This window comes from Penaeus japonicus, unplaced genomic scaffold (assembly GCF_977035675.1).
Source record: "Penaeus japonicus unplaced genomic scaffold, GWHDUDI00000001_assembly GWHDUDI00000005, whole genome shotgun sequence".
Taxonomy (NCBI): Eukaryota; Metazoa; Arthropoda; class Malacostraca; order Decapoda; family Penaeidae; genus Penaeus; species Penaeus japonicus.
In genome coordinates this window covers 5,259,754-5,275,529 of record NW_028234407.1, presented here as the reverse complement: position 1 = coordinate 5,275,529, position 15,776 = coordinate 5,259,754, and the positions used below count along the sequence as shown (strand labels likewise).

Genomic DNA, 15,776 nt, shown 5'->3' with positions numbered 1-15,776 from the left:
GCCGGGATGAGGTTTTGTCACCCGTGATGAAGACTTCTTCTCCCTCCCTGCAGCTCTTAATAGTACGCTGACAGGAGCAATAACGGGGGTTCCATGCATGACGGTCTTGCGTGGAGGAGATTTCAACGGCTGGGGAAATAGTGATCCTTATGGTGGTGCTCTTAAGCTCTCGGGAGACGAGATCCGAATGTTAAAGAGGCTGCACGAAAGTTTTCTTTTATAGTGTACTCGTAAACCGCAAAAGGACAGGATACGAGACATTATCGAGAAGGAGAGAGAGAGAGAGAAAAAAAAAAGCGTCGATGGCAACAGCGGACAACCATCCTGGAGGTTCGGCGCCTCCAACCTTCAACCTCTCTCCCTCGCCCCACCCACCGCCCACCGCCCGCCGCCCGCCGCCCTTTACGAGTGGTGAGCGAGGATGAGAGTAATTCTCCTCTGGGAAGGAGAAACGGGAAGTCCAGGGGTCAGGTCGCGGCTCCTCGTCGTCATCTCCTGAAGCCCCTTTTGGTTCTCGGTCGCCAAAGGAACCCGGTCTTTTTTTCGCATTGCTAATAGTGTTGCCACGGTGGTGTGCGTGCGTGCGTGCGTGCGTGCGAGTGCCTGTGACCGTGCGTCTCGGCGTGTGACCTTTCGATACAGCTGTAACGGTCTTTCCCTTTCAAGATGCGGGTAAATGCTCGGCCAGAGATGCTGCCGCCCACTCAAACGAGACGCCGCGACGGAGCTTCCCAGAAGGAGACGAAAAACACTCTTGACCAATTACGAGACGCGCAGCTGAAGAGAACGAGATCAAGGGCCCTTTGTCCACTCGGCGGCGGGGGCGTGGCGGTCGCTGGCAGGCAATCGTGATCATCTCATCGCTAAGCTGGACGACTCTACACAACGGCTCTCAGTGGCCAAAGGGGAGGGGGGAGGGGGGCAGGAGGGTTAATGTACTCTCACTCTTTCTGTTTGGTGTCTCTCGCTCTACTCGCTCAGCCAAGCTTCTGTTTTATTTTATGTTTTTTTTTATTAGAGATGATGTCGTCCCAGTAATTTGAATATTGTAGTATTAATTAAAAGGGGGTCTAAGAAGATTTAGATATGCGACTGCAAAGCTGCTAATGAATAACTATAACACGATTAGCTTATTGTTCCTCTCTTCTCTTCTAACTGAGATGAAAGATATGGGAATGTCCAAAATAGAGATTCGCATATAAAACAAATAATATATTCATATCAATAAATAAGCGATCTTCGACCTTCCATTTAGCATTCATTTATCTCGCTACAATACTAGCTTGTGCTTGGGCACAGCCAGTGAAAGTACCTGTAACATCAGGTGTTTCAAAAGGACACAAGTGCACGCATTTCTAATTCGCAAACCAGCTTCTTGTAATATAAATCTAATTTCACTGGCCACCACCAGACAGGCGAAAGCGTGGAACAAAAACAAACAAGGAAATAATTTCCCAAACTAAACCACAGTAACTTGCGTCAACAGAAGCAGATGGTGAGGTCGAAGTGAAGAGATAAAGCTTTTGTCTGGCTCTTACGCGTTTGCTTAGCAGGTTTGGACACCGTGGATGAATTCCTTTGTTATTTTTTTTAAACGTTTTTGTTATTCTTTGACCAAACAGTGGGTAAACAGCTAAATGGAAGTGACACGGCAGATTATGCAATTCCATTTCAACAATGAAACAATATGAACATGGTTATGAAGGTTGTGCATTTTTTCTGCGACATCTATAATTTCACAAGTTGTGAGATTCAACAAGTCAACGTCTTGGAATTACTCGTAAATCTAATCTTAAATGGTAACAGTCTCTTTCTCCTTGCGTCACAGAACTCAAACTCAATACGCACAATAGCTATACACACAACAACCTTTAACTACCTGTTAAGGATGTCTCCACAACCTCTTTGAACCTTTTGCTCCCACAGCTTTCTGACCGCAGATGGCAGCCTGTTTACTTCTTTCCGACCACGTGTTTGTGCTATTACCTAACCATAGGTGGGAAAGGTTCCATACTCGGTACATTGTCGTGGGACTTCTTGTAATATATTCCGTAAGAGTAGATATTGTTGAGAAGTGCGGGCGTGCGCGTTGTGCGCGTGTTTGTATGTGCTTACGTGACAGGCACTCGTACAAAAAGCGTTCCATATCCATAACGGGAAGACATGTAGCATTCCATCCGCGTTCGAAATAAGAAGGAGAAAAAAAGGTTTTCACGGTATCTTAACTCCATGCCAATAACCCTCTGAGGAGAGCCATTGCGCTCGCCCGCGTCCGCACGACATAACCTTTAAGACAAAAGACATTTCCCGTGACTAACCGGAAGGAGATTCTCGGCTCACTGTCTCGAAGCGGGAAAATTTTCGGGTTAAGGCGGGAAAACTCTCGGGATTTTTTTGGCGGGAAAACTAAACTCTCGGTTTTTTTTTGTTTTTTTTTTCAGGAAAACGGACTGAAGAAGTGGACTTGAGGCACAAAGTTGTTTGAAAGGCCGGTAATCATTGTATCATTTCTTATATTTATTTTCTTTCTTTTATTACGAATATAAAACTCACGGTGTTCTTTTTCTGTTTCGGAACCTCGTTTCAGGCCATTGCGAAACCAAGTGCTCTGTTCTCCCACGAAAATTCCGGCGACGCAGTTTATTTCTTCTACAGTCTCCTTTTCTCCCGTTTATAATTCTTGCGACGAATTTCTCTAATAGCGTTTGAAATGACCATGACCTTGCATCTGCCGCGGGTCGATCTCTGGCGTGAATCTGCAACTGTATCTTATTGCAATGACAGAAAAAAAAAATGCGAATGGCTGTCATGTACATCCGCTTTTTTTCGTTTATTTCCTCTCCAGGTAAGCATCTTTTTTTTCTGTGTGTGGTTTTGGAACGTCCAAGATTTTATTTTTTTTAATTTGGCCATGGACTATCCGATAAAATCGTGTATAAGACAATAAAAAGCTGGTTTCCACAATGTTAACGTCAAACAAGAAACTTTAAACAACAACGAACGCTGACTATAATCCCGTTTTCTATTGTTCCATCTTTGTGGGTAGACTTAAGAAACTGACTGCTTGCATAGCTGCGATTACACACACACACACACACACACACACACACACACACACACACACACACACACACACACATGATTAAACCGGACACAATCATTACACACAAGTTCAAACCGGAATATATGTCCCCGGAATTCTCCTTTTTTTTTCTTTAATAATTCCAGGTTCTTGCGAGCTAGTTCTTGCATTTTTCCCGGACTTCTGGAAGAGTGTTTCCTTCTCCGTTCCAGGCAGAGCAACAGCGGGACGAGACCTATGTTTTACTGCCCACTCTGGACGTGGCAGAGGACTATCTGATGACACGATCCTAGTCTAACGGTTCAACGGGTTTTCTTTCCATTCTTTTATTGCCCTGCCTGGGAAATGCGTCGAGAGATGACCATATGCATTAGGTGTGTAGCCTCTTTCTGTTTTTTTTTAAGTGAGTATAATGATACATTGGGAGGAAAATCATATTTTCTTTTCTTTATTTTGATGTATATAATCTCTCTCCTATACTTTTCATACCCTCTTCCCTCCCTCCCTCTCCGTCTCTCTCTCTCTCTCTCTCTCTCTCTCTCTCTCTCTCTCTCTCTCTCTCTCTCTCTCTCTCTCTCTCTCTCTCTCTCTCTCTCTCTCTCTCTCTCTCTCTCCCTCTCAAGATGCGGATGACCTCGAGGAACAGGTCTTGGCTCTCGGCCCAGCACGATTATAACGAGTGGGAAGGAGAGGCGAGGGAGAAATAACAGATGTGTGTATCGAAGGGAAGGAGAGAGAAAGAGGAGAGGGGGAGACAGTGAGAGAGAGAAAGAGAGAGAGGGAGATAGAAAGAGAGATGTTGAGGCGGGAGAGGGAAGGAGGGAGATAGAGGGATAGAGGAGGAAGGAGAGGGAGAGATAAGTATGAGTAGGGGAGATACATAGGAAAGATAGAGGTGTTGGAGGCAGGGGGAAAGAAAGAAGTATGGGAGAGAGAGAGAGAGGGAGAGAGAGAGAGAGAGAGAGAGAGAGAGAGAGAGAGAGAGAGAGAGAGAGAGAGAGAGAGAGAGAGAGAGAGAGAGAGAGAGAGAGAGAGAGAGAGAGAGAGAGAGAAAGAGGGAGAGAGAGAAACAGAGACAGAAACAGAAACAGAAAACACGAAAGGGAAAGAGAATAAGAGAATCGTCTCCTACACGTTCTACACTCACGCCCAGAGAAGGATCTAGAGTCCTGCGGCCGCCCCCAGACCGCACTCCCGCCCACCGAGGAAAGCTTATCTCCTCGCCACGCCCATCGCCATTACACCTGCCGCAGCCCATCAACGTCGCCGGTGTCATTAATTAACAGCCTCCTTCCCACCTCTCTATAATTGGACCTATTGATCGATATCCTTTGAAGAGTTGTGAGACCCGTCGGCGAGACTGACGAGTGACGAGTGATGGTGATTGTGATGGTGATGATGATGATGGTGGTGATGGTGATGATGATGATGATGATGATGGTGATGATGATGATGATGATGATGATGATGATGATGATGATGATGATGATGGTGATTATGATGATGATGATTGTGATGGTGATTATAATGGTGATGATCAACGCGAAGGCGAAAAAGATACTGATGATGGTGATGACAATGACGACCATCACAAAAACAGAAACAAACAAACACACAAACAAACAACATCACGGGTTTCGACAAGAGGAAGGAGGTCGCCTCAGGCAAAGCAGAGGTCACGTAATTAAGGGTATTATTAGATCTTCAAAGTTCTTCTGCTTGTACCGTTAGAGCGCTCTTTAGGGTGAAGGAAATGGGGGAGGGGGGAGGGAAAGGAGGAGGGGGAGGGAAGGAGGGGGGGAGAGGGGAGGGAAGGGAAGGGGGAGGAGGGAAGGGGAATGGAGGAAGGGAAGGGGGAAGGGAAGAGGGGGGGAGGAGGGGAAGGAAGTGAATGTGGGAGGGGGAAGAAAGTGTTAGATGAGTTATTTTTTGGGGAAAGGGGGATGTGTTGGAAGGAAAAGTCATTTGAGGAAGGAAGAAAGTGTTAGAGGTCTCATTTCGGGAAAATAGTGTAACAAGAACCACTTAACGTGAGTGGGAAATCACTTGAGGAAAAAGTGTTAAAAAAGTAACAAGGGAAAAAAAGTTAAAATAATAGAAAAGTCATATGGAAAAAAACGATTGAAAAAAAAAACACTAGAGGAAAGAAAACAGTAGGAAATTATATGAGTAATAATTTTGATATCATGTTGCATGGCTTACGGTTATACTATACGATTATATGGCTTAGAATTTTTTTTTTAATATACTAACGAGAAACATTTCACATCGAAATGTATAATCGAACGAACGGTACATAAATGGCAGTCTCCGAAAAGGAATTGTCATTATTACAACATGAATTGATCTGATATCAAATTGACGGGACGGACTGTAATATTTTTTTCATCATTATTGATATCCGAAACACTTTTTTTTTCTATTATTATCAATATTTCGCTTTGTTCGTCTCGAAACCACCCACGCTATATCTACGTCAGAAAAAAAATAAAGAAAAAAGAACAAAGAAATAAAACCAAAACCAAAAAAATAAATAAAAAAAAAAGCTTGCCACAGAAATTGTTAAGGCAGGCGCAACCGTATTTAACTTTTTTTTTTCTTTCTCCCAAAACTGCACATGATTCCAGGGGCTGTCAGTCATGTATATAGTAATGTTTGACTTATGTAAGTCATTATGCATAGCGTCTTCACGGTATAATATCTTTTTTTTTTATAGAAAGATAGGTAAGAGTGAGAGAGAGAGAGAAGTGCGAAAGTAAAATCAACCATTTCTCTCTCAGTCTCCTTATTTAATGCTTATACAATCACCACAACTCTACATAATATCTATAATATTTATGCATTATTTAATCTTCTTAATCCACAAACACGACCAAAGATAAATACTCAAGTTTCGGTTGAGAGAAAGAAAAAATCATTCGTCATGCATTGAGCCGGAAACAGCCGTACAAACAGACGTTCTGGACGAATGCGTTAAATCGACGTTAAATCCGGCAGATTCTACTCGCATATTCTTCTCGTTGGGTCATATTAGAGGAGAGAAGCGGCTGTCCATAACGAGTAAATAATACTGATGAAATGATAATCATTCCTGAGTAAAAAATGTGAAAAATGAAAGTAATTTGGATAGATATCTCTGCGTTTGGAACGGTTACACTACAAAGACGCAAAAAGAAAACGGGGGAAAAAATGTCGCGGGAAAATTGACAAATTCGAAATATTCAAAACACGACTGGTCATCCCCAAACCCCCCTCCCCCTTCCTATCTCTACTTCTAAGCAGAATCATTCCTAGGCGAGGTCGTGCTCATCGACCCGAGACAAAGAACGACTTAAATTCACCACTCTTGATGAAAAAATATATAAATAAAACGACGCTTGGCATCTCCCCCCTCCCCTGAGACTACCGCAATCCGCCGAGATTACCAATTACGCCGGCCTGAGAATTCGTAATAAAGATTTGTATAACGTCAAGATTTCGTTCTCGCTCAACCGAAGCTACTGTTAGGAAATGTCGCCGGCGTCGTTTGTCATTTGAGAGAACTAAGAGGTTGTTGATAAGCATTTTCTTCGCCCCATAATGCTGGTGATTTTCCACGCCTTTCGCTGTAAGTTCTAGAAAGGCGCTTCATTTAGATCGTACTGTTTTTCATTATTAAAAAGATCAGCCGGTTATTTTCTTTTAATGACATCTCTCAATTTTCACAGTTACGTTGACAGTGCCGTGCCGGTCACTGCTCACGGTCGTGTCACGAGTTGGCCGATTGATGAAAAACGGAGGCAGTGGACCTTAGCTCCGTTAAAGCTAAAGTCATTTTCTCCTCGCTCCTTCTGTTGAAAATTCCCAGAAACTCTAATGGAATTACTTGAAACCTTATTTTGCAAAACCTGGCAGCAGTTCCGAAAATGCGTGTATACATAATCATATATACATATACATATATAGATACATACATACATACATATGTATATGTATATATATATATATATATATATATATATATATATATATATATATATATATATATATATATATATTCATATTTATATATACATTCTTTACATTTCTTAACTATTTTGTGTGTGTGTGTGTGTGTCTATGTGTATGTGTGCGTACTTCAACAAACAGACAGATGTAGAGATAGATAGCTGGAGTTAGATTGAGAGAAAGATGGAAATAGATGGAAACTGAAAGTAAAACTAAAAGGCCCATTGGATAATCGAGTCACGCGTCAAACAACGTTACTCTCTCACTTGTACACTGTCGGTCCACTGAACCCTTCATACTTGGTTAATTACATGGAAAAATACATACAGAGTCCATATACATATATACATACATACATACATACATACATACACACACACACACACACACACACACAATGTATATATATATATATATATATATATATATATATATATATATATATATATATATATATATAGTGTGTGTGTGTGTGTGTATTCACATATAGCCACAAATGCAGCATAAAGACATGCGTAAAATTGTCCTAAAAGATCAAGGCAAAAGCGTGACGAGACTCCGGCCCTTCACGCCTGCTGACGCGTCCAAGCCGTAAAATCCGCACATTTGTCGCATCAGTTCATCATCAAATGTCCTGCAAGAGCTGCGCGAGTTCGTCTGAAGGTTGTGCGAGTGCGTGAGAGCGAGTGTGAGAGTGTTGACAGACGAGCGAGTGCTGTGCGAGTGCGTGAGCGAGTGTGAGAGTGTTGACAGACGAGCGAGTGCTGTGCGAGTGCGTGAGCGAGTGTGAGAGTGTTGACAGACGAGCGAGTGTTGTGCGAGTGCGTGAGCGAGTGTGAGAGTGTTGTGCGAGTGCGTGAGCGAGTGTGAGAGTGTTGACAGACGAGCGAGTGTGTGAGAGCGAGAGTGCAATGTCCTCAGCGCCGCCGGGAGGGAATTGGAAGCTCCGGGTCCCGGTCGGGGTCTCTTACGGGCGGGGACCAGCGACTCCATCTCCCACCACGCAGGTTAAAAGGGTTCGAGCTGTTGCTTTTGCTTTTCGCTATGGCCGGTACAGTTAGGATTTAAACAATTATGATTCGGTGTGGTTATGAGTGTTTCTGTGTGTGTGTGGGGGAGGGGAGGGAGGGGGTGTGGGGGATGGCAAGTGAAATTAAGATTGTGTTTCTTGTATTCTTGTAAGCGTAAACTTAATTAAACATTCGTGATGTGCGAAGCTTACTGAATACTAAACGGCTTAACTTCACTTTCTTCCGCTAGTGGTTGTGTGAAGGAGCGTTCTTTACCCTTGAACTTTACATCATAAAGCCCTTGATAAGCGGTCACTTGCAAACGCAGTACACTTTTCCTTAGACGATGAAACGTTGCCAAAATGCGTCGACCTGTGCCTAAGTGTTCGAGTCATTCTCTCGTGACAGCGTCCTTGTGTGACAGCCGTAACGTCAGGTGTTTGAGGTGAACCTGCCAGGCCAGGCCAGGCCGCCGCGCTCTCACTTACAGCCTGCCTGCTTTACGTCATCTACGGGTTTATTGAGCTGGACATACTTGCTTCGAAGCGCGGCAACACGGATCACTTTCTGTTCCGGGAAATACGAAACTCTGGGGAGGTGGTCGCGCCATTTCCAGCAAGGTGCTCGTGTTTACCTAAATATTAATCAAATGCGGTTTTTTTTACCTAACAGCGAGTGGGTTAGAGGCTCCTTTTTTTTTCTTACCCAAAGTTTTTTTCTATTTTTCATTCTCTTTGACTCCCTTTTTTTCTAATTTTGAAGAAGCCACGGTCTCTTAGCCCTTTCCTTTGTCCAGTGTTATGGTTCCTTCCATATTAACTCCTTTTATACACTCCTGCGGTTCGGTTTGAAACGCCACTACCCCCACCCCACCCCACCCCACCCCCCTTTTCCCTAAGTCCATTCATCACACAATACCTGGGTATCCATAAAAAATATAGACAGGAATTTATTTAAAAAAAACACACAAAAAAATATATATACAAAACTAAATCTAAAAAAAATCGATGTAACATAGCGGGGTCACAGTCCTGTCCTGACCAGTAAATCCCTTAGGCTGCCCCCCACACCCCCTCCTCACCCCCTCCCCCCTTGCCGAGATAAGAAGGAAGGATGACCAAAAGAGAAGGAGACAAAACCGCGGAATTCTTGACTTTGATCAACCATTCGAGAGAGAGAGAGAGAGAGAGAGAGAGAGGGAGGGAGGGAGGGAGGGAGAGAGAGAGAGAGAGAGAGAGAGAGGGAGGGAGAGGGGGGAGGGAGGGGGGAGAGAGAGAGAGAGGGAGAGAGAGAGAGAGAGAGAGAGAGAGAGAGAGAGAGAGAGAGAGAGAGAGAGAGAGAGAGAGAGAGAGAGAGAGAGAGAGGGGGTGAGGGAGAGGGTGAGGGAGAGGCAGAAAGAGAGAAAGAAAGAAAGAAAGAAAGAGAGAGAAAGAGAGAGTCATGCGATGGATAGAGAGAAAGAGAGCGAAAGCGAGAGAGGTATAGTGAACGAGAGCGAGTCATGTGAGAGCGAGAGAGATAAAGAGAGCGAGAGTCATGTGAGAGCGAGAGGCAGTGATTGGACCGCCCGAAGCCCCGGGGCAGGTTGTGGCGGCGCCGCGGTGATGGTGGAGGGTTACAACGGTGCTGGGGTATGAGGGGGGGGAGGAGGAGGGGAAGGGGGTAAGGGGGCATGGGGGGTAGCGTTCCAGAGGTCAACGGGGTGGTTGAAGCGACGGCGGAGGAGGAGGAAGGGCGGGAAAGGGGGGGAAGGGGAAAGGGGGGGAGGGAGGTCGCGTAAGCGGTCTGTGGGCGTGTTCTAGGAGGTTAAGTCAAAGGGTTGTGGGGTTGAGGCGAAGAAAGAGATGTAAAAAAAAAAAGAAAAAAAATAATGATGCTAAAAAGAAGAATAGAAATGGAAAGAAAAAAGTATTTGAAAACCTGTAGGTCTATTTTTAGTGGTGAATATTTAGCATAAATATAAACATAACGGGAGCCAGGAAAACACTTCAAAATAAACATACAACGAAACATTTCTAAAAAATATTCAATATATATTCAACTAGTTAACAATCCTCCCTAGCTTTCGATCTAACCATAACTAATCGATCGAAATGAAAAGGAAAGTTGCAACATCTTATTTCAATCCATCACCATCGAAGACGTAGCGAGTAACAATAGATAAAAAAACAAAAAAAAACTTTCTCTTATTGTAGTCATAAAAAAAAAAAAAAATCGTGATGTCGTGTAGATCGCGTTACCATCTGTATCAGTCGGAAGTTGGTAATAAAATCATAAAATAATTTGGCAAGACGCTATTTTGTGTTTACGTAACGCTATAGATATCGCTTGTTGATGATTTGTCTTTCACTATCAATTTCATTATCAATGTCTGATGAAATATTTTATCCAGGGAGATAGTATTTGATGATAGGATAACAAAACCAGAAAGGGATTTACTAATACACTTGTTGTGGTTACGTAACACCGTTGACATACTGTTTTATAGATATCTTTTTTTTCCTTATCATTCCAGTATCGATATGTTATCCAGGATATTATAAAGAGAAAGCATTTGATAATGAGACAGTACCTAAAATAATCTAGCAATACACGTATTAAAAAATATCTGATTTTTTTATATAAAGAAAGCCTTTTCTTATTTAAAAAGGGCAAGTAAAAATATCAATACACACACACATATTTATATATCATCCTTTTGGGAAATTTTCTCACGCCCTGAATCTTCACACACTATGTAATCATGTCTATATATATAACAAAACCGCTATATGGTTTGCCTAGGAATACTCGTAATGTACAGGTTTCATTGTTATTTGAAAGGCATTATATAACGAGGTATTACTCCCTAAGTATACATATATCTAACTATTATTGAAATGGAATTACAATATTGTTTGGATATTTCTATTCTTTCTATGCATTTTCATCATTTATTTTCTCCGATAATCATTAATTTTGCTTTTAATCAAGTCGGTTAGTTTTAGATCATAATTATTTCAATAAATATAAACTGTAGTTAGTGTTCTCTTTCTTAATTTCTCATTTCTTCACACCACTTACTTTTCTTCTTCTCCTTCTCCTCCTTCTCCTTTTCCTTCTCCTTCTCCTTTTCCTTCTCCTTCTCCTTCTCCTTCTTCTACTTCACCTTCTCCTCCACCTTCCCCTCCATTCTTTCTCTTTTCAAAACGAGCCTAAAGAACCAACCACCCTTTACCGTAAGGGCTTGACCCCCGTGGGATGGGAACGGCATCTCCCTCCCGTGATAGATGCAGCATCCCGGCATCCCACCCGAGGCCAAAGGGAAGGGAAGGATTCGAGAAAAGGTGTTGGATAATTCGCTTCTCTTGGGAGGGAGGGGGAGAGAGGGAGGGAGGGAGGGGAAGGGAGGAGGGAGGAGGGGAGGAAGGGAAGGGAGGAGGGGAGGGGAGGAAGGGAGGGAGGAGGGGAGGGGAGGAAGGAGGGGAGGAGGGAAGGGGGGAGGGGGAAGGGAGGAGAATAGGAGGAAAAGGAATGAGGGGGCGCGTTGTACAGTAAAGGAGAAAACAGTGACATATTTTCCCCCCAAATTTTGCAATACTTTTAAAAAGGAGGTAATATTTTTAGAAACGATAACCTCCTTTTAAAAAAAGGTCTTTCACGATTCCATCCTCGAAAAGGTCAATGGTTTAGTTGACATAGATCCCATCTTCGACTCTTTGTTCCTTGCAGCTTTGAAAGTTTACATATATATATATATATATATATATATATATATATATATATATATATATATATATATATATATATATATATAATGTGTGTGTGTGTGCGTCTATACTTATATACTTATGTGCATATTCACACACACACACACACACACACAAACACACACACACACACACACACACACACACACACACACACACACACACACACACACACACACACACACCACACGCACACGCACCCCCCCACACACACATACACGAGCCCCGTGAGCACCCCCACCCCCACCCCACCCACCCACCCCAACCCACCAAGGGAAAGACTTACTACACACAGCCAATCCAGGCGTGGCAGTTTTCTCTTCCTGTTTGAAGTGATGTTACGCACAGGAGCTGGAGAAGATCGCCTTCCTCTCCTCTTTCTCTCTTCCCTTTGCTTCTATTGTCTTCTCCCCATTTCGCGCAAGATTATCCCCCACCCCCACCCACACCCCTACCCACCCTCATCTCCTCCCCTCTCCTCCCCCCATCCGAATCCTTAACACGCCTTTAAAACGAGCCTCGTTTTGAAAGAGAGAGTGTAAGGGCTTTTTGGAAACGCCAGGTGTGAAATGAACTACCGATTCCTTGTTTTTCTTATTTCGATGCTGGATTTTTTCTTTTTGTTTTGTCTTTTATTTTCCTTTCATTCTTTTCTTTTCTTTATTTCTTTCTTAATGTATCCTGATTCTGCCTGTGAACGGATATTCACACACGAATTCTCTGCCTATGGTTCATTATGGGTGGGATGATGTTAAGAGTTGAAACCCTTTTCTCAAATGGAGTCTAAAGGGTGTTATAACATTTTTTTTTCTTCTTTCTCTTTTCTTTGCCTTTTTTCGCATTGTGTAGAAGGGTTAACTGATGTTCCACCCAGTGAGTTTGAACTGAACATCGTTATTTGCGGCGTGGAGGGTTTTTAACCGCGTATGAAGGAGTGTTGGATCCTTTCTGAAGAGGATTCGTGATGCTCGATTGTGCGTGAACAACTATTTCATACAGCCAATGGCGTAATTATGATCTGAATCAGGTTGCTTGGGTTAAAAAACTCTTCAGTGAATAGTGTCAAATATAGCATTCTTAAAAAAAAAAAAAAAGAAAACGGAAGATCCAAGGCGCGGTATAACTATGACAAATGATCAATTTGAAAAAAAATGGCGCCAGTCTATGGAAATTCGGAAGTGAGACCACAAACGAAAAGAAAATACTTGAAAATAAAAGGCGTGGAGCCGAAAGAACAATGGCACATGTTTCAACACGGCTAAAACGACCATACAACGCTGGGGGCTTGACAAGATAAAGTATATTCGGTTCAGCCACCATTCCTGTTAATGATCACTGTCTATTATTTCGCCATCGCTCTTCCCGTTTTCTGTGGGAATTGCGTTCCGTGGTGTTGCCTCGGCTTTGGCTTAGACGCGTGACTCGGATGCTTCGATACTGGTTTCGGATCGCTGGTTTCGAACGCCATTTCGGAATTTGATAGAATTCTGTTTTCTTTATACCTTGGCTTTAGAAATTATGTTAAGGAGAATCTATGTGCATTTTTTCTCAAGGTTAAGTTGATGCCAAGATCGAACGTTCTTGCATTTCTCAACCGAGAGAAAAAAAAGTGACCATTTTTGCTACGAAGTCGCTTGAGTCCGAAAATTTGTTCTTTTATAGCTAAATGATGTAACAAACCACCTGCGGTAAGCAAGATATTAAAACAGAATGCATTTTTTTTTTACTAAATTAATAGCCCCAAACCGCGTTCCTATAATTTTTAACACAATTCTCGTGTGTTAAACCCTTGCTCCAACCGCGGCTGTGCATGCTTCGCTTTTGTTTATGGGAATTTCTACCACGCATATGAAATTCGATTAAAAAAAAAGAACTTGATTGTGCTGTGCGTGTTTCGTAATGCTTAATTCACTAAACGATGTTCAAATAATGCTATCTCAATCATGTCCATAGTAGATAGTTTGTCGCGTTGCATATCTATCCGCTAAACAAAACACAATGTCATTTATTGATGACCTTTGAACTTTCCACAAAGCCAAACAAAATATTTGCATTTTGTAGCCTGATCCAGTGTAGAATATTCTCCCACCGTCTGAGGGCTAAACTACTACAAACACTCAACTTGGAGAATATCAAATTACGATCATATTTCCCACGAGGAAGTAGTTTATTTACCATATGCTACGAGACCGACGCCTTCGGGAATGTTGGTAGCCCTGACTTTTCCTGTTTAGGTTGGAGCAAAGGTCAGACGGACACAGCTCATGAATCGGCCTTGTGAGATATATTGTTTGTTTTTTTCGCTTTCTAGAACTATAGGATAAGGCTATCTACACGAAGAAGAGTTTTTAAAGTCGCTTATGTAGAAATAAATTAATAAAGAACCTACGCATGTAAGGTAATTCGACCAAAACCATTACTTAGTATACGAAGCCAAACCAAATATAACAACAAAACAAAAAAACTACTCATCCCCACAAAAACAACGACGACAACACAACTCCGCGAGACAGACGGTGATAATAACGAACACCTCCACCGCTAAAAGTCCCTGTGAAAATAACCGCCGTACTCACCGTTACACGAGAAGCCGTCTCCCTCGTAGCCTGGGAAACAGGTGCAGTAGAAGGAGCCGAGGGTGTTCGTGCAGGAGGCAAACACGTCGCAGGGGCGGTACTTGCACTCGTTCTCGTCTGCGGAAGAGAGAGAAAAAAATTAAAAAATGAAGGGGGTTTGAGATTGTTTACGGGGGAAGGGGGGAAGGGGTGTAGGTTGGTAGATGGGGGAACTGTGTTAGATTCTATGGATTCTGGAAAGAAGCGTTAAGGGAACTCATACATGTGTATAGATACACTCACACACACACACACACGCACGCACACGCACGCACATACACACACAAACACACATACACACACACACATACAAACACGCACGCACACACACGCTTATTCTTGAGGTCGAAGCTATGTAGTCCGTGAGTGACGTATATTTCTTTGCTTTCAATTCTTTTCATTCAGTAATTTTACTTACAAGCAGCTCGCTCGCTCTCTCTCTCTCTCTCTCTCTCTCTCTCTCTCTCTCTCTCTCTCTCTCTCTCTCTCTCTCTCTTTTCTCTCTCTCTCTCTCTTTTCTCTCCCTTTCTCTCTTTCTCTTTCTCTTTCTTTTCTCTTTCTATCTCTCTTTCTCTCTCTCTCTCTCTCTCAATCCCAAGAAGTTTCACTCATGCACCATCATCCTTAACCCTTCGTTTCCATTACTTAATTTCCCGTCGGGAGTTTCTCTCGTCTTCGTGACCTTCCTTCGGCTCTCCGTCTCTACCCTGTCATCATTCTGTCTCTCCCCTTCGTGATAATCTCTCCATCTCTCTATCTACCTTCTTTTTTATCTCTTTTTCTCTCTCATATTTCATCAACATTATAATTTTCTCCTTCACTCTCCCCTTCCTCCCCCTCCTCCTCCTCCTCTCCTTCTCCTCCTTCTCTTCTTCTTCTTCTTCTTCTTCTTCTTCTTCTCCTTCTCCTCTCCTTCCCTTCCTCCTCTTCTTCTTCCTCCTCCTCCTCCCCTCCTCCTCCTCTCCTTCTCCTTCTCCTCCTCCTCCTCTCCTTCTCCTCATCCTCATCCTCCTTCCCCCTCACTCCTCGTCCAGGAAGACCCCCCATATGGAGTTAACGATCCATGGTGTTGGTGCGAGAGAGACAAGGGCCCAAGATCAACGCCCGGAATCAGGCAGCATTACTAGAACCACGCTGTGATCTCTCTCTCTCTCTCTCTCTCTCTTTCTTTCTCTTTCTCTTTCTCTTTCTCTTTTTTCTTTCTCTTTCTCTCTCGCTTTCGCTCTCTCTCTCTCTCTCTCTCTCTCTCTCTCTCTCTCTCTCTCTCTCTCTCTCTCTCTCTCTCTCTCTCTCTCTCTCTCTCTCTCTCTCTCTCTCTCTCTCTCCCTCCCTC

The 15,776-nt window shown here is 43.1% G+C and overlaps 1 protein-coding gene across 1 annotated transcript in view; it reads right to left on the bottom strand.

Annotated features, from left to right (window-relative positions):
• LOC122258285 (uncharacterized) overlaps positions 1 to 15,776 on the bottom strand; it is a 190,779-nt gene that overhangs the window by 103,632 nt on the left and 71,371 nt on the right. The window contains 1 exon segment of the mRNA XM_086536787.1: positions 14,405 to 14,521. Within this exon segment, the coding sequence (XP_086392913.1) occupies positions 14,405 to 14,521 (117 nt within the window).